Here is a 19,745-nt window from a genome sequence, read left to right on the forward strand (position 1 = left end):
TTCAAGTAATTTCTAATTTTTAATATTATGATATTTATTCAAATAGTCTTTAAATTTCTTCCACTCTTCTTGATGTTCCTTTTCTTTCTGGTCGCGGATTCTTCCAGATCAGAAGAACTTCTTACTCCCTTGTGCTCATCATCTGTCTCGAAATTCTACATTTCTGCACCTTTTACGGGCATTCTAATTTTGGGGCTCCTGTTTTTGAAAGACAGAACCCAGAATTCCATCAGTTTTAAAACTTGGTTTAACACCTGCATTGCAACAACCCTTGGAAGCCACACCATTGATTTCTGGATTAAAAGATACAAAGCACGGTTATTTTGCACTTAAATACCTGTGGAGTTATTGGCAGACCAAAAAGTACTGACTACCTATTACGCTACAGGAAGTAAATTGATCTGACGGTGGTTCGAGAGAGTGCCAGGAAATAAATAGTGGATGATTTAGGCTTGAATTATGCTTGTTGTCTTTATTGGGTGCATGCAACATCAAGAATGGCATAAGAGCTCGCAGAACTCCTGCAATTCCTTGACCAATTAAGATTTTTGTGCCAAGTCCATTCATTATCGACATGGCAAAGCTAACAGTACAATTATATTGTGATGGAAGATTATACCGATGGTTTTTGACCAGTTATCATGTGGCCATCTGTTAGTTGGCCACTCTTTTCTGTGTGGCAAGTGGCATAGCACTAATCTATGTTGGGCATTCTGTCAAATGTTCAAAACTTGGATAACTGGTTTCAGCCAGCAAACTAAGGCAAAAGTAACATGGTACTTGGACTTCCTGTGCAATTTGCTGCAGTCTGGTTGTCGAACTTAATCCGTTCCGGGAGTCCGTTTGACACCCGGAACCATTCAAAAACCAAGGTGCGGCTTCTGATTGGCTGCAGGAGCTTCCTGCACCCAGTCGGAAGCTGTGTTGGATGTTTGGCTTCCAAAAAAGGTTGCAAACTGGAACACTCACTTCCAGGGTTGTGGTGTTTGAGAGCCGGTTTGTTCAGGAGCCAAGCCATTCGGGAACCAAGGTACCACTGTAATGTTTCTTTCAAGACCCGAGTGTAAATCTCTTTAGTAGACAACTGAACAAGACCACCATCATGCAACAAATCTGTTTGCTTTAAATATTTATATGCCCTCCTGTAACCGTAAAATTTCTAAATGCAGCTTTTAACAAAAAATGTAAATTATATACAAAAAATATAGCATTAAAACCATAGGCCAGGTAAAATTATTTTAAAGCAAGAATAGATTAATAGATTAAATATAAAGGCACCAAAATGACATGAAAGTTAGCACTGGACAAACCTCTCTGGGGAGAACATTCCAAAGCTAGGATGTTTCGAATGTAAAGACTCTTTTCTCACTAGTACTTTTTATTGGCAGCAGTAGTATTAAATTTATATACCTCTCAGTTGGTAAAGCATGAGGGTATTAATCTCAGGTTCATGGGTTCGAGCCCCACATTGGACAAACTACAGTGGTACCTCGGGTTAAGTACTTAATTCGTTCCGGAGGTCCGTTCTTAACCTGAAACTGTTCTTAACCTGAAGCACCACTTTAGCTAATGGGGCCTCCTGCTGCCGCTGTGCCGCCGCTGCGCGATTTCTGTTCTCATCCTGAAGCAAAGTTCTTAACCCGAGGTACTATTTCTGGGTTAGCGGAGTCTGTAACCTGAAGCATATGTAACCCCAGGTACCACTGTATTCCTGCATTGCAGGGGGCTGGAATAGTTGACCATAGAGGTCCCTTCCAACTCTACAATTCAGTGATTCTGTGTTTCGTGGCTTCTAAGACCAAAAACTGGAGACGAAGAACAAAATCGAGAACATGTTTTCATTGCAGTGGAGAAGAGGTCATCAGATGTCTTACGTGCAGGTTTAATTCACTTTAAAAGCGTCTCAGGCTAAGACCCCCTTGTGAAAGATGTTTCTCAGCTGCTGCCATTGGGCACGAACAACGCTAGGCTAGATGGACAGACTCTGCACAAGGCAGATTGATGCGTTTTAGGGGCAACATCTCTAGTATTAAAATTTAACAGAGGTTTCATTCCCTCTCATTTTGAGGCTGCGCCTTTCGTTTAATGACTCTACCGCGTTGTTTACAGGTGTTTATTTATAATAAAACATGGGCATATGGCAGAGCAGATGGACCAAAGTTGTCACAATAAAACTGTGTGTGTGTGTTTCAGTGTCCCTGGCTTTTCATCCCCCCCTCCAGCAGAAACTACCTCCTTTTTTCACCCAAGCAGTCTCGCTGAAAAAATAATAGGGTGATAACTAGGAGAACTTGGCCTTTAGAATTTGAAATGCCTCATTTCGACTGAACTCTTTGATGCTGTGCATCACACTCCGTGCTTTATAAATAATGAATAGGTGAGGGAGAGAGAGAGAGAGAGAGAGAGAGAGAGAGAGAGAGAGAGAGAGAGAGAGAGAGAGACCAGGGTGAGTCAGAAACCAGTCACTGGCTTGAAAAACAAACAAACCAAAATCACCCTGAGCCGCACGTAATTCTCGCAAAAGGATGGTTTCCTTTCCAATCTTCATTGCAAATAGGGCTGAGGTCATCTCTGGCTGTTACCGTATTTTTCGCTCTATAAGACGCACCAGACCACAAGACGCACCTAGTTTTTGGAGGAGGAAAACAAGAAAAAAAATATTCTGAATCTCAGAAGCCAGAACAGCAAGAGGGATCGCTGCACAGTGAAAGCAGCATTCCCTCTTGCTGTTCTGGCTTCTGGGATAGCTGCGCAGCCTGCATTCGCTCCGTAAGACGCACACACATTTCCCCTTACTTTTTTGGGAGGGAAAAAGTGAGTCTTATAGAGCAAAAAATACGGTATATTGTGACCGTCTTCCAGTCCAGTAACGCTACTGGAGTGACTTTGTGCTTTTCAGCTGGCATGGGGGGGAAACCGCCTTGCTGGGGGTTCTCTGCAATGAAGACAGAGCATGTGAATAAAATGAAATGAAGCCCATGAAGTGGGAGAAGAGATGGAGGGGAGCAAAGGAGGCACCCACAATAACTGCGGGTCCCCCGAAGCCTTGCCAAATATCTCGCATCTGGCAGGGATGCCTTGCCTTGTCTTCCCCACTCATTCCACCACCGCAGTTCAGGCGCATCATGCATGCGTGGGCACGGATGCCTCCTCACGAGTTCCATCTTTGGGAAGCTAAACTTGCAAGACGAAAGCAGCCTCACGTCCCGAGCCCTTCGCTTGAGTCAGGGTAATAATGTGGGTCACGGAAGCAGAGTGATGAGGTTCATGGAAATAGCAGCTGCAGTAAGTAGGAAACAAGAGTTGGAGTCAGGGCTTCCTCTTCCCTTGGGATCACAAAACCAGGGTGGATTTGATTTAAATCAAATCAATTTACCGTATTTTTTGCTCTATAAGACTCACTTTTTCCCTCCTAAAAAGTAAGGGGAAATGTGTGTGCATCTTATGGAGCGAATGCAGGCTGCGCAGCTATCCCAGAAGCCAGAACAGCAAGAGGGATTGCTGCTTTCACAGCGCAATGATCCCTCTTGCTGTTCTGGCTTCTGGGATTCAGAATATTTTTTTTCTTGTTTTCCTCCTCCAAAAACTAGGTGCATCTTGTGGTCTGGTGCGTCTTATAGAGCGAAAAATACGGTAAATCACGATTTAAATCACTAGTCAGTAAGACTTGATTTAAATCATATTTTTTTTACAGAAAGACTCATTCTTGCTGGTGTAATCTTAATATTTACAACCAGATCAAGGTTTCATTTTTGGAATAATAAATTTTCAGAGTAGTTTTTACAGTTATATCAAAAATTACTGATTTGGTTATACTATTAGAAATGCATTGACAGATAACTATGAAATTATCGTGAGGTTTAATAAGTTAACTCTTTATATTTGGACAACTTTTCTGCTGTACTTTAGTGGAAGGAGAAAAATAATCATTTCCTTAATAACAATTTAAACAATTTATTTAACTAAAACAATAACGTTATAGCATATGTATCCATGTTTGTTAACTGATGTGGTTAAATGATTTTTTTTTTTAAAAAAAACCCACTTTAGACTGAGTTTTAGCACACATGAAAAACTTAAAACAAATCCTTATTTCCGGATCAATAGCCTTTGGACTATAATGTAACTTAAACAGGAAACTATCTTTCGAAAGATTTTTCCTCCAAAAGCATTTTATTTTAAAAATCCAATTTAAATAAAAAAAATCCAATTTAAATTTTAAAAAATCCTACTTTTTATTTTTAAAAAAAATCATTGATTTTTATTCACCCTGCACAATGGGGGCATCTGCTGAAGGGAGCTGCCTTAGACATTATTGCACCTGAGAAGGTAGGCTGCAGTCGCGGTGGCAATAATCGATGCCGGCTCCTGGGGGCCAAGACTCTTGCCCTCCACCCCAGAGGGTCATGTGTGTGACATCAGCTTGTGGCCAAAACACCTGTCTGAACACAACAACAAGTCTTTGCCTGCTGGTGAAAGTAAAGGAAAGAGGGGGTCGTGGAAGGGAGTTCCAGAAACTGGGAGCAGCCGCTTAGAAGTTCCTCTATCTCCTGTGTCCTCATCGAACACGTCTGCGAATGTGGCAGGACCGAGAAAAGGCCTTCCCAGAAGATCTCAAAGCATAGCTGTCAACTTACAGATTTGAAAATAAGGGACCAGCAGCCTCAAAAATAAGGGATCAGCAGCCAAAATAAGGGATTTTAGTCAACCAACTGAAATACGAAGTTAAAAGGGACCAGATAATTTTGGAGAGCAGCGCTGGTTTTCAGCCCTTTGTTTCCAGAGGTTGCTGCTCAAGATACCAGCTAATGAAACACTGCAATTAAATAACTACAAACAGCAACCACTTTTCGCGCAAAACGAAGTCCAAGCTACGAAGATGCTGCTGCAGTTCTGTATCTTTTCTCTCGTGCTCCACCTGCAGCTCTCAGTTCCATCAGGCAGGGTGGGAGGAAGGGGGGGGAATAGCACCCAAAGTAAACCCACAGATCAGACCATCTATGCTAGTCTACCACTACAAATCTATGGGAGAAGCGCTTGCGGTCCTTCCTCCACTTTCCCCCTCTATGGTTAGCCCTTGGAGAGGAGGCCGGAGGGGGGCAGGCCGGGCAGCCAAGCAATACAGTTGGAGCCTCCCTCCTCCCTGGCCAGCAGGGAGGGAGGGAGAAGAGCTGCTTCCTTTGAAACCTGGGAAATTTAAGGGACATCATCAATAAGAGACAGCAGCGGGACACGGTGCTGGGATAAGGGAGTTTTCCGCCAAATAAGGGACGGTTGACAGCTATGTCTCAAAGCCTGGGCAAGCTCATCTAGTCTTTCCTAGAGTGAGCCGTTTCCTCTGAGACGAGAACAATTCACACTTTGCACGTACTTGGGGCTTCATGAAGTCGCCGCGAGCAACAGCCAACACACGGTGCCTGGTGCGTCCAATCCAAAGCGTATCTTCTGGCTCCTCCCTCTCAGAAGCCCATGAAATTGGCTACAATGGTGGCGCATATAAAAGTGAAGCATGACCACAAACTCTGCAGAATATTACAGGCTGGCGGAGAGGGCGGAGAAGGTGCAAGCATTGCTCCAATGAAGGAGCCGTCTGACATCAGTTTGACAGCCAAGGTTGAAGCCACCTGAGCTGGGAAAAAGCTCAGACCTCACTACGGTTAAGAGGGGGGACAACTGTATCGCTCGTTACAAGTTTCACCACTTTCTCTCTTGTCTTCACCTTGCTCTGCTTTACATTTTTGAAAGTTACAGGAATCTATATGTGTTTTTTCCTACTGCCGCGTTGTTGTACTGGAATCATAAATGCCATACATTTTTAGGAGGATGCAGGCATGAGTGCTGTTAAAGGGGGACCCAGGGGAGCCCAGATTCCAGGTCTCTTTCTTGAGCTGCACCCCGGATCATATACCCCTTTCCTTCTTCGTTTCATGCTTTGTTTTCACCTGGATGCTCTGCTGGCGAGATTCTAGCCCTCCATCATCTTAATTGCATATTAGCATATGCAAATCTGTATCAAAGGCCTGTGCCCTTGCTCTTTCACTATGTCGCAATGCCCTTGGATATAGGAATGTTAGATAAATTCAGGAAGTGCTGATTAAGTGTTGCTTGCCCAACATGGCTATATGTGCTGTGCATGGAGAGGTCTTGGCCAGTGGTTTTAATCTGCATTTGCCATAGCTGTCAACTTACAGATTTGAAAATAAGGGACCAGCAGCCTCGAAAATAAGGGATCAGCAGCCAAAATAATGGATCAACTTGCATTAACTAACCAGAAACACACAGCCTCCCCCCCCCCTTGCCACGAGATCGCCACCCACCATTTTAGTCAACCAGCTCCTTTCCTTTCTCTCATAACAGTCAATCAAAGGAGCCTCCAAAACAAATCCAAAAGTCCCCCCTCCCACAAGATTGGCTTCCCTTTCCCCCCACCATGTGCCCCCACTCCAAACAGACCTTTTCCCCATCAATGACGGCCCAATGAGTGGGCCGTCAATGACGTATCCATCCGATTCCGAGCACAGGTATGTTCAACTACTGAGCCCCTCCAAGCCAAAGGGAGAAAGCCCAGCCAGCAGCCAAATGAAGCCTCAAGCGGTGGTTCCCACAGCACAGCAACCAGGCAAAGAAGATGCAGCAAGGAAAACCACCGTCACCTCTCCGCTGGGAAGCGCTGAGCAAAGGCGAGTCCCCAGGCAACGCGGCCGGGCACAAGGCATGCAAGCTCCACACACACCCCTGTCGTTCTTAGACTCCTTATTGGGTGAGCGACACAGCCAAGCAACAATTGGAGCCTCCTTCCTCCCTGGCTGGCAGGGAGGGAGGGAGAGGAAATTTAAGGGAAATCATAAATCCGGAACAGCAGCGGGAAACGGCGCTAGGATAAAGGAGTTTCCCGCCAAATAAGAGACGGTTGACTGCTATGGCATTTGCTCAAACCAGGGCCAGCCCACACATGAGGCAAGGTGAGGCAACTGGCTCAGGTGGCAGGATTTGCAGGGGCAGCAGGGAATGCATTGCCCGCTGCTTACTGCCACTGCTCCTTGGAGGCTGGACCTGCCATCTCCTCAGCAGCCGCCCCCATGCCCTCTCTGCAGTCACCTCTTGGCAAATAGGAGGTCTCCTCTCACCCTTTTCCCCAATGTAGATCTATACCTCTCCCTCCCCTTGTTCCTGATAAGGGCTCCATTTTGTGGTTCGGCTCAGGAGCCAAAATGTCGTGGTCTGGCCCTGGCTCGAACATTAATATCCCAAAAAGTTTCCACTGTTAGTTTCCAAAAGCAGGGGGCAGGGGACGACCCACACGTACTCCTGTTCAAAACACACCTTTTTGTTTGTTTGTTAGACTAGTCTTAAGCGTCATTGCGGAAGTGGAATCCTATTAATGCTCAACAAAAGAACTAGCAGCAGATTTTGAGACCTTGGGCTTTTTACGTGATCCGTTGATTGCACGTTCATTGCATATTGTGGCTTTCATACCCCATCTCAAGGTCGCACTTATGCTGCAGGGACAACACATTTGTCTGAAGTGCCCTATTTTGTACTACGAAAAGGTGGTACTCCAGTATCATACACTGTTGGGATTTTTTGTTTGGGTTCAAATTGGGGATAAACTCTCTGAGTCATTGTGTGAACTTCCTTTGCATAATTCTCTTTCTAATTCTACAGCCGCTGTGTACTTTCTTTCTACTTCACTGAATACTGTGTGCTTTTTTCCCCTAAATGGGAAATGGACTTTTTAATTTTTTTAAAAAAAGTAAGACAGAGAGAGAGAGAGAGAGAGAGAGAGAGAGAGAGAGGCTTCCTCTACCATCACCAAAGAACCATCTGTACTTCACATCCCAAGTGCCTTTGGCCACATGGGCAAATGCTTTTGAAATGGAAGGAGCGCTGTTCAGAGAGAAACATACGCCTAATGCAGCTCTTTCCATGACCTCTGGCTTCTGTCAATGAAACAAAAAGCCCGGCGGGTATTCTGCAAAACCTGAAATATGCTTTTTGGCAGTCTATGGCTGGTGGAGCACAAATGCCAATGTGTTCCAGGAGAGCTTCATTTGTATCCAGGGCCGTCTTTAGCAGATGCGGCGCCAGGGTGCAAATATCTGCCCAGTGCCCCAAAATTACCATGGATGGGGGGGGGGGTGAAGCTGCACACTGCCAGCCATGGGGGGCCACAACTCTCCCCCATACCACTGCAATCCCTGCAGAGGCTTGGGAAGGAAACTGCATGCCCACCAGCCATATAGTTCCATCCAAACCTCTGCAGGGATCGCTCTCCTCCAGCGGAGGCTTGGGAAGCAAGCTGCACACATGCCAGCCATATGGATGACAGGGCGCAGCTGGTGGGCTTGCAGGGAAAGGGGAGGCTGCTGGCAAAGCCGTGCAGCTCCCCCACTTGCTGGGGCGCCCCTAAGAGGCTGGCGCCCTGGCGCAACGAACCTCTAAGCCCTATGGGAAAGACGGCTCTGTCCAGTAGACCAACTCAGGTCTGATCTCTGCCACTAATTCCGTGGACAAAACTCTCTTAACCTCAGACCCCCATTTGCAAAATTAGAAGACCAGCCTGGCAAGGTTGCTGTGAGGGAGACAAAAATAAATAAATGCCGCAGTTGTTTATTAACCACTTTGCTGTACAAGCACAGACAGCATGACAGGTGCCAATCTGCTCAGGAGGCTTTTAAAGGCTCGGACTCTTTCTAATTATAAGCTGAGCACATAGCATGCATGCTCTGAAATCTTCTACAAAGGGACGGCTCATTAATTAGCAAAGAAGGAAGGATGCGATGAAGAAGCAGCAAAGTGGGAAGCCCAGCCGTTTGCTTAAAAGCATATTTCCTCATTGGCTCGAGCATTTGGAGTGAGCTCTCAGTGCCTTCCACACTCCCACTGCGCACACTAAAGGGCATTAGGCTTCGCTGAGCAGCTTTATTATCATACGTTAACCTTAACAAGGTAGAACAATCTTTTTCTGCAGTGCAAGGGTAATTAAATCTAAACACTCTTGGCCTTTCCAGGATATGTTGAACAGAAAAAAATAATAATTGTTAATCAAACCCCTTCTCTCTCTCTCTCTCCCTCTCTCTCCTCTCCCGAACCAAAAGGGGGGGGGAAGAGGTCAGCATTTTCATTGTGCATGCTGCTCGATAAAATGCAGTTTTACTAAATTTAAAGTCGCGTTCTGGCTCAAGTGCTGGGTGCCCCCCTGTGTGCACTCAAAGCTATGGAAGCCACAGTAATGAGGAAGAGTTGCTCGTGCTTGAAGTTGCATGGCTGTTCTGCAGTACTCAGAGATGGAGCTTTCAGCTAAGAAGTTCCCAGTTCAAATCTCACCTCTGCCAGCACCTCAGTAGGTTGGCTTAGACAGGCGACTGCCTTGCAGCCTCGCCATCCCTCATCTGCAGGGGGGCGGGGAGAGCAATAACGTCAGCTGACCTTCTAATGCTGCTGCACTGAGATGATGTAGAGATGAAGTATTTGTGATGAACAGACGACGTTTGTAGGTTTGCAAGAAGTTCTGTGAGGAGTATAATTTGAAGTATTGTAAAAATGGAAAAGGGGTGATGGTATGTTAAGGGAGGTAAAGACAATATAAAGTAAAGAAATGCATTAGAAGTGGTTAAGACGGAAGATCATCAGAGGCGCTGACGGAAGTCCAATAAGATTGTATTTGTAATAAATAGTGTGGCATGTTCTTATAATTTACATGTTAAAACCAATAAAAATATATTTCTTAAAAAAGAGAGAGATGATGTAGAGATGAAGCCAGTGGACCTCAAAATCCGCCACTGGAATCAGTAGCAGCTGCTGTAATGGGGCAGAAACCCAGAGCCCCCACCCAGTTACTGCTGGACTGCTTGCCATCACCAGGCTGGTACTTACTGATGTGGAGCATCCACAAAACAAAACATAAAACACAAAATAAATCTGCAAACACCCTGCAGCTGCAGCGAGCCGAAATTCCTATAGACGCAAGGATGCTTTTTTTGTTTATCAAGGTTGGCAAACTATTTTGTGTGGGTGTTTTGCTGAGAGTTGTGGAACTGCCCCGTGTTTGCCGCTGGTTGTTGGATATTTGCATCTTGGTTTTCCTCCCAGGAACTCAGGGTGTGTTTATTGTCTTCCCCTTCCACCCATTAGCTTCTCAACAGCCTTGTGAAGCAGGCTAAGAATGAGAACTTGCACTTCTGACACCAAAGTTGTGAAACGCCACGTATTTAGAATATCTTTGCTTGTTATTTGACAGGGGGAATTTTTTTGGGGGGGGAGGTATTGTGCTGTTAAATATCAGGACAATGAAATGTTGTGGTTGAAGCAAGGGGGGCTGCTATGAAGGACATTATTTATTGGCATCTTGGTTTTCCACTCAGAAGAGCCAGGTTGTGTAGATTATCCCCAAACCCACATTGTATTTGCAATAGGCCACATCCTATTTCTGTAACTGTAGCTTGTTTTTCAACTATTGCTAATAATTAATTTTGCGTTGTTGTAACCTGACCTTGCAGTGTAGGGCAGTCCAAATCAAAATAAGCTCTATTGTACTAGCCAAAACCCATGACAAAACCATCCACTGTCTGGAAAAGAAATATCTTTATAACTGTATATTAAAAAGCAGAGCCGGTGCCTGAACCATCAAAGTAATAAAACGCAGGTGCATGTGTCGATTGGGGACTCCACACAGCAGACAATGTTTTCCTATTTAGGCTTCTGAATCTCCCTTACTGTTTACTGCAGTTTTGTCTGGGTTGTTCTTCCTGATCATGTAGGGCAGTTAAGAAATCAATATTAAGTTTAGGGCAGTTGGACTAGAAGTGCCTCAAGTTCCTTGTGTTACAGCGGTAGGGACCCTTTCGTGCACACACCCAGATGTTGCTGTAATATGCAACTTCCATCACCACATCTGGAGGGCCACAGGTTCCCTGCGCCTGTTGCGTTAGGTTCCTTTGCCATAACACTCGTAGCAAATAATAATAATAATAATTTATTATTTGTACCCCGCCCATCTGGCTGGGTTTCCCCAGCCACTCTTGGCGGCTTCCACAGAGACCAAAAATACACTAAAATGTCACACATTAAAAACTTCCCTGAACAGGGCTGCCTTAAGATGTCTACTGAATGTCAGGTCATTGTTTATCGCTTTGACATCTGCTGGGAGGGCGTTCCACAGGGCAGGTGCCACTACCGAGAAGGCCCTCTGCCTGCTTCCCTGTAGCTTTGCTTCTCGCAATGAGGGAACCGCAAGAAGGCCCTCGGCACTGGACCTCAGCGTCCGGGCAGAACGATGGGGGTGGAGACGCTCCTTCAGGTATACTGGGCCGAGGCCATTTAAGGCTTTAAAGGTCAACACGAACACTTTGAATTGTGCTTGGAAACGTACTGAGAGCCAATGTAGGTCTTTCAAGACGTCATGTGAATGTGAAAGCTGTGTCCTGTTAATAACGATGCCCCAATTTATCCCACAGATGATGCATACTTACTGCAGGGACTTAATATCGAACAACTTTACCCCGAAACCTCTAGTTTCATTACATATGATGGGTCGATGACAATTCCACCCTGCTATGAAACAGCAAGTTGGATACTAATGAACAAGCCTGTCTACATTACAAGGATGCAGGTATGCACTGCTATCTCTATTGACAAGGCCAGGTTAGAATAACGAATTTCAGGTATATCTTTGTAAAGGAATATGAGAATAAACCGAAGCGTGTGGGGAAATATGTGGTAGGTTAGTTCAAAAAAGTGAAGTCCAGTCTTCCTTGCCTCTCTAGCAAATGAAACGTAATGCAATAAAACATCAGCCATTAAAAACTTCTCTGAACAGGGCTGCCTTCAGATGTCTTCTAAAAGTCAAATAGTTCTCTATCTGTTTGACATCTGGTGGGAGGGTGTTCCACACGGAGGGCTTCATTGCCTAGAAGACCCTCCACCTGGTTCCCTGTAGCTGCACATCTCGCAGTGAGGGAATCGCCAGAAGGCTCTCAGAGATGGACCTTGCTGTCCGGGCTGGATGGTGGAGGTGGAGGCGCTCCTTGAGGTATACAGAGCCAAGGCCATTTCGGGCTTTAAAGTTTAACACCAACACTTTGAATTGTGCTCGGAGCCAGTGTAGATCCTTTAGAACCGGTGTTAGATGGTCCTGGCAGCTGCTCCCAGTCACGATTCTAGCTGTCGCATTGTGAATTAGTTGAAGTTTCCGAGCCACCTTCTATGGTAGCCCCACACAGAGTGTATTGCAGTAGTCCAAGTGGGAGAGAACCAGAGCATATACCACTCTGGTGAGACAGTCCACAGGCAGGCAGGGTCTCAGCCAGCGTACCAGATGGAGCTAGTAGACAGCTTCCTTGGATGCTGAATCAACCTGCCCTATATACATCTCGCCTCTCTGCCCATTCACTCACTTAGTTTTCCTCTCCCTCTCAGATTTCTGCCCCCTTTCCTTCTTCCCTGCATTCACCCAAAGCACCCCTCTCCTCCAGACTTGCATTGATAGAGCCCTGCTTCCTTCTCCCATACTTCACTAAGCTTTTCTACTTGGCCTGCCTTATCATCAGAGCAGCTCAGCCAATCACTGCTCAGCTTCTCTGTGGCAGGCAGGCAGGTGAGCCAAGCACTGCCAGAGGGCCTTGAAAACAACCAGATTCTCAGTGTCAGGAAAAGGGAGCTGAGCAGTCACTGCCAGAGACTTAATCACCATGATGTCCGGGGCAGCTGTCTCCAGGATCTCTTTGCACTGTATAAATGACCTGAGCTTGGGGAAAAAATGTCTTATCTGGTTTGGGGACTCCCAGAAATACTCAGGCTTCATATCTATTTTCCAAGATGAGCATGAGTAATCTGAACTGGCTTCTGCAGTTTTGCTTAAATGCATACTTTTTTTACTGGGAAACAGAACTGCACAGTCGCCAGTCTCTGATATTCATGGCACCAATCTTACAAGACAGTCCCATGTCTTAAAAACTATAATCTAGTAAGATGTGGCTGTCACGTCCTACTGCAACCTTTTAGCGGTGGCTCCTGCCTAAAGGTCTCATCAGGCAAGCAGGACTTGAATCAGCTTCACATGTGTCACTTAGATGTGCTTTTGGAGCCTCTTTTGTTCTCGGGGTGTGTGTGTGCATGTGAAAGATAGAATAAATGCTCTTTTATCAAGTTGTGCCGGTTGCCATGAGTAAGACAAAACCTCCAGACAGGGTCAGTTTGTCTGCAGAACAATTCCTCTCTGGCCCCAAATACGGTGACCAAGTATTTTCATAGCCACGTATAACCTGGACACTCACCTACAGACAGGACCTAAGTGGGAGCAAGTGGCCCATTTTGATGATGATGATGATGATAAATATATTTATACCCCACCCATCTGGCTGGGTATTAAAAACACAATAAAACATCAAACATTAAAAACTTCCCTAAGCAGGGCTGCCTTCAGATGTCTTCTAAAAGTCAGATAGTTGTTTATTTCCTTGACATCTGATGGGAGGGTGTTCCACAGGGCCGGCGCCACTACCAAGAAGGCCCTCTGCCTGGTTCCATGTAACCTCACTTCTCACAGTGAGGGAACCGCCAGAAGACCCTCGGCGCTTGACCTCAGGGTCCAGGCTGAGCGATGGGGGTTGAGACGCTCCTTCAGGTAGGAAATGGGTGGACTTGAGTGAAGACTAACAGCTGAAGTCTCCAGTCAATCCACCACCATGGCCCCGCCCCTTAGCTTGCAGGTGATTAGGCTCATTCAAAGGGGCAGGTTTCCAGCAACCTTATTATGTGAAATTATTCACATAATTTCCTTGCAAAGGAAGGAGTTACAAATGCGCACCTGGAAAAACAGATTGCCAAATGGCAATTCCCCCTCCGTTGCAATGGTTAACAAAAGATGCTGAGCTGTTCCAGCTGAGCAAGAGGGAAAGTGCAGCTCTCCACTGTACCACTGATGAGTGGAAGGGGGCACAGGGAGGCAGGTTACATCTGACTGCAGGCTGGGTCCAACCTTTGGCCAGGGGTTCCCCTCTCCTGAATTGAAATTTCCTCACTGTAGGCTCAGACCATTTTATTTCTTCCTGCATAATGATTAATGATGCTTTTGCCCTTAAGTCAGCTGCCCCACCCCCACCTGCTAGGGGTGAGGGATTAAACTATTGCTTTCTTGTCATTGTTTCTTTGCAATGACAATTTTTCACAGTGAAAGACAGAAAAGAAATATGGGAGGGGGCAGTAACTCCTCAGGGGGGAAAGGAGCTTACACAGAGGGTCCCTTAAGAGGCATTACAGCATTATTTCCTAGCCATAATGGGAAGCTTTCCGTTAAAGGCAAAATAAACTGAATTTGCCTATACAGTCGTACCTTGGTTCTCAAACAGAATGCATTCCGGAGTCTGTTCAACTCCCGGAACCATTCGAAAACCAAGGTGGAGCGTCCTACAGCCAATCGAAAGCCGTGCCAGAAGTTTGGCTTCCGAAAATCATTTGGAAACTGGAACACTCACTTCAAGGTTTCGATCATTCAGGAGCCATTTGTTCATGAGCCAAGGCATTTGAGATCCAAGGTACAACTGTATACATTGGGTAGGCTTTCATTTGCAATTGCATTACACTACCAGATAATCAACAGAAATAAAAAAAACAGAAGACAGGAGAACAGAGCACAGACAGTAAATTTTCTGGGTACTTATCACTAATTGTCTGTCCTGGGTTATATAGTTTGCTCGTATTTTTCCTCCTGAATATTAACGGATGTAAATTTTGTTGTGTTAAGTGGGTCCATTTATGTTTGTGCAGATGCATTCATTACGACTGCTAAGCCAGAATCAGCCTTCACAGATTTTTCTGAGTATGAGCGACAACTTCAGACCAGTCCAGCCTCTCAACAATCGATGTATCCGAACGAACATCAACTTTAGTTTACAGGGAAAAGATTGCCCAAACAATAGAGCACAGAAACTACAGTATAGAGGTATGCTCCAAATATTATTTTCATTTCTTAAATGCTTAGTGTCGTAATTCTGTAGCATCCCTTGTCAGCAACCAGGCTTTGGAGCGCAGGATCTTGCCTTAACCAGGTGAGATGATTTGTCAGTGTAACGCAGGGATTTTTAACACTCTTAACCAGCAGCAGCTCTCAGACAGAGAAAAAAGGTATTTTCCACTTTTATTTGGAGATGCTGGGGTTGAATCTGGGGCTTTTCACATGCAAAGACACTGGCCAGACTAGTAGCGGCTGGCAAGAAAGGCAATAGCTGTGCACTGCTCTCCCATCAGCAGAGTAGCCACTGTTGACCGGAAGGGAGAAAGGTGGAGAGGTCAGCACTGTGCATGTGCACCAGCAGAGTCAATCTGGTGCTCCTAGCTCTGCATCTGCACACAGACAGCCTCCCTTCCCACCTCACCCCTCTTCCTCCCAGTAAGCAGCATCAGCTCTGCTGGTGGGTGGTCAGTTGCATGGCCCCTTGTCAAGGAGCTAGGTCATCCACAGGGCAAGCACACACACAGAAGGCATGGAATGCAATCAGCTTTTTATTAGCAGAAAAGCAACAATACAGCAGTGTCCTTGGTTCATCTTAATGAAAGTGTTGCTGAAACTAAGCTCTACGCATGCCCCTTTCTCTAGCATCTCACTCGGGATCTCACCTTTTCCTGACCCTCTATCACTCAAGTCTCCTGCTTCTATCAGCTCCCAGTTCAACCCTTCTGTTCCTCACTGTCCCACAATCAGGCTCCGGGCCCTAAGGTGTCATCTTCAGAGCCTTCTTGGAGAGGCAGGCTCCCACTACTCTTCTTCAGCCAGCCAGTCCCCGACGCCCCTTCACATGGGCTGTTCGTGGCTCTGCCACTGATCAACAATCGCTCTCCAAAACACCCTCAACGTTTCAAGCAAGCTCCTGAACATTAAGCAAAATCGAGCATATGTTAGGAAAGTAAAATGACTCCAGACAGTACTGGCTGGAGTCTGATGCTTGTGGTGGGCTGAAGGAGTTTCAGCTGGAAACAAAAGGGGCTTGAACGACTGAATGTCTGCACAGGGGAAATTACTTATTCTGGAGGAATCTCCACAATACGCACTGTGGGAAATTCTCCAAATTGGAGTGAAATGCCAAGCCTCTGCTGTAAACAGCAAATATCAGAGGCCTGAAAGGTTGGAGAAACAGCAAGGTAGCAGAGAAAAGTATGCCATTGCCTCCAGATGTCCAGAATTAGCCACTTCCACAGGCAACCCTCTCTTTATGTCCCTAATTTCAAATGATTTGATAAGGGTAGGAGAAATAATAGTTGTTTCCGTGGAAGAGCTTCTGTGTGTCAGTCCAGTCAGCAACTAGGAAATACCTCACTATAGTGATACCTCAGAAATCACAGTATATGTTTTGACACACCAATAGTGAATATGGATCCTGCCCATTCATTTAGACCAGGCTAGGGGGGTACTGTGGCCTTCTAGATGTCATTGGAGTACAGTGGATGGTCAAGGATGATGGGACCTGTAGTCCAACAACTTATGGTTCTCATGTCTGATCTAAACAGTAGCAGTTATACCCATATACACATCATGCAGTCACTTCACAATTAGAACCTGAGATTCACTCCCTGGCATCTTCAAGTAGGACATAGAAATGGGTTTGAGATCCTGGAAGGTCACTGTCAAAGAATATAGCTAGATGGAGCAGTGCAGTGGGAGACAGCTTCATATTTCCAGACTGTGAACAACACGTTATCCCTTTTTCTGAAGCCCTGTCTCCCTTCAATGTGTTACTCTAAGGCTAAAGTTTTACCTTCGTTTTTTACTTGTCATGAGTTGGCTCCTGTGTACCAATCTCACGTGAGCACACAACGGGCCAAACTTCATCACATAGTTTGGTGACTCATTTTTTCTTTCACCAGTTGCCATCAGTGGGGCTGGAAGGGCAAAGGTGCATTGAGCCTGCAGGGAGGGGGAGCTTTAACTCTTTGGCAAAGTGACAAATGGTTGCCATACATCCTCTATTGGTGGGGGTTAAAATCTTGGGATTTTTAAACTTGGGAAAAGGTCCAGTTTTTTTTTTGTTTGGTAGCAGGCGAGCAGTCGGGGGGCCCTTTGCACAGCTCAGCTGGGGAGTGGGAGGGCTCCTGATTCCCAGCTGAGCCAGCCCCGGTGCTACCCCTCTGTTGTCTTCTTTTTTGCCCTTCGAAATGTGGCAGCCCTACAAATAGTGGGGAGGGGAGGCAGTAGGAGCACCTGATCTTTGCAATGGACGAAGGTGCTCTTAATCAGCAGAGTGTTTCTCCATGCCACGAGGGGGTGCCCAGCAGAGGACAAAGAGGGCTCACTGCAACTGCTGGAGCGATACCATCACCAAATACAGTGGTACCTCGGGTTACATACGCTTCAGGTTACAGACTCCGCTAACCCAGAAATAGTACCTCGGGTTAAGAACTTTGCTTCAGGATGAGAACAGAAACCACGTGGCCCCATTAGCTACAGTGGTACCTCAGGTTAAGAACAGTTTCAGGTTAAGAACGGCCCTCCAGAATGAATTAAGTTCTTAACCCGAGGTACCACTGTACCACAGTTGTTGCATGCTGTTCATGCCTCCTTCCCTGGATCTGAGCCTTGCAAGGCCGCTCGGGAAGGGCAGTGTGAGGACCCAGTAGCCATGCACCACTTGATTCCAGCCTCACACGTGGCTGGGATCTACGAGTGCATGGCTGCTGCCGCCATCCCACCCCCAAAGCAGCCTTGCAAGGCTGGGGTCTGTGAAGGGGGAGCCCGAGCAGCTGATGGCCCCTGGTGGGTATGAAGAGGGGACCCCCAGCCCGGTGTTCCTCTCATTGTGGGATGCTTTGTGCCCCTCAAAATTCTATGCACAAGGCCATGGCCCCTCCAACACCCATTACAAAGAGACTGCTGTCCAATACATGCTTCCTTGGGAGCAGTCATCAGAATGGCATTCCAACACTTCTCACCTGGGCCCTCAGAAGCAGGGGGGGGTGAGACCCCTCCTCTAGAGCCGAAGGCACAATGGGGCTTTGCTGAGGCTCCTCAGTTGATGCATGCGAAAGCCGTGCCTCAGCTGAGCAGCCTCAACAATAGGCCTGGCCGATGTATCAATACATCACCCAGGACCGGTATGAGGGCCAAAGTGTGATGGCAGCTTCACCCAGTGGTATATCATGAGTGAAACCACTGCCACCACTCCAGACTCCCTCTGCCACTGGTCCGCAGGTGGCAGTTTCACTTGCAACTGATCACTGAGTGAAGCCGCCATTGCTCTCTGGCCCTTATACCACATAGGTACGGCGCAGGGAGATGGTTTCGTTAAACTGCTTTTACCGAGTTGCAGGAACCACAGGCCCCTCCAGCAAAGCAATTTAAAGACGTTGCCTGCTTTAGCTGCCTTCCCATGGGCAAGCAGGCTACCTCTTTCTCCCAGGAGCAAGGTGAGTTTTGTTCTTTTCTCAATGACTCACCTAAGATCTGTATTCCCAGGGCACTTCTGTGATCTTCTTTAGTCAAGTGGGAGCTTCCCCTACCCTTAAAAAAGTGGGTACCACTGTGGAAAACCTGCATGATGTTGTTCTTGTTGTGTTCCTTTTCCAGTAAACGAATGGCTCCTCAAGTGATTCCGACAGAAGCAGGAAGAACTCCTAACCTCAGTTGAATGCTACTACTGTGAATTGACGTAATACAGAATGCCCCAGCCTCATTCAGTCTTTGTACTTCATAGATGGCGTGCGCGCACACACGTGCTGCAACGAAAACAGAAAAAATAAACGGATGCCAAGTTGGGAATTCAGCTAGATGAAATTTGTTCATAGATGATCGGTCCTAACAAAAGCAAAAAGACAATGATCTTACCGATAACATGATTACAATTTTGATACTGTTTTCCTGAAACTACTGTAGCTCACCAAGCAAAGACTTTTCAGACTTTGTACATATGAAATTTCTCCTCTGTTCCCCTCCTCCCTTCTTCCCCCTCCCATCACCCCCCCCCCATTAAAAAGAAAAAAAATACCATACATGGTGGTTCACTACGGCATCCAAGTGGGTTTGTGTTCTGTGTGCCAAGTAATCCTTGGGAAGCTCTCATAATATCACTCTCATTACTGGTTACTGGCAAAGCAGAACTAGAAGATTGTTAAGGGAAACTTGTTTCTGGGTCATGATCCTTCTGTTTATTTAATAATGGACAGATACCGGGATAAGTATTGTAAATAGATCACTGAAGAAATATAAAGGAAATTGAAATATTTTCCCCTCATCACATATCTGTAGTAGGAACTGCCAAGACTGGGATTAATCCATTTTTTTCTGTTCCTTGTTTTACAAAGGTCATACGTTGTGTTTGGTTACTGTTAACAATTCAATAAATGTGTTTAACAAATTAATTTACTACACTTGCTTTGGTTTACTCTGTCCTCATATATATTTTTTAAAGAAATGCTGTCTTACGTTTTAAAAAATCGCAACAAAACCCTAAACATATATATTATAAATATACTGCTAGTTTGTCTAAGCTAAAGCACTGTGGGATATATTAAAATATAGTGGTGTGCATTTAATTCTGCCATGCGATTCACAAGGAATAAGATTTAGATACCAGAAGCAGGAAAGACAATTGCAAAGTGTTCTACAAAGTAAGCCAAACCCCACAGCCTCCTCCCTTGCTCTACTCAATAACAATTAAGAACTTTGCTTTTCCTGGGATTTAATTTTTTTTTTATCTCAATGAGACCTACTCAGTCTCCTGCAGCCTTGCTCCCCTCCAGCTGAATAGCTGCTGCAC

The 19,745-nt window shown here is 45.8% G+C and overlaps 1 protein-coding gene and 1 long non-coding RNA gene across 5 annotated transcripts in view; one reads left to right on the forward strand and one right to left on the reverse strand.

Annotated features, from left to right (window-relative positions):
* The window catches only part of CA10 (carbonic anhydrase 10), a 354,321-nt gene extending 334,970 nt beyond the window's left edge, over nt 1-19,351 (forward strand). For all 4 annotated transcript variants that reach the window (XM_083598944.1, XM_083598945.1, XM_083598946.1 and 1 more), the window contains 3 exons: nt 11,457-11,611; nt 14,767-14,941; nt 18,557-19,351. In XM_083598944.1, the coding sequence (XP_083455070.1) occupies nt 11,457-11,611; nt 14,767-14,941; nt 18,557-18,579 (353 nt within the window). In that variant the 3' untranslated portion in view covers nt 18,580-19,351. The remainder of the gene's footprint in view (nt 1-11,456; nt 11,612-14,766; nt 14,942-18,556) is intronic.
* On the reverse strand, nt 15,489-18,548 carry LOC310755776. Its single transcript, XR_014544535.1, has 2 exons — nt 18,427-18,548; nt 15,489-15,866 (listed from the first exon to the last, which is right to left on the reverse strand). It is a non-coding gene; the product is annotated as an uncharacterized lncRNA (long non-coding RNA).
* Nucleotides 19,352-19,745: the final 394 nt, after the last annotated feature.

The sequence above is a fragment of the Podarcis filfolensis genome (genome assembly GCF_964270895.1).
Source record: "Podarcis filfolensis genome assembly, chromosome: 2".
Lineage (NCBI taxonomy): Eukaryota > Metazoa > Chordata > Lepidosauria > Squamata > Lacertidae > Podarcis > Podarcis filfolensis.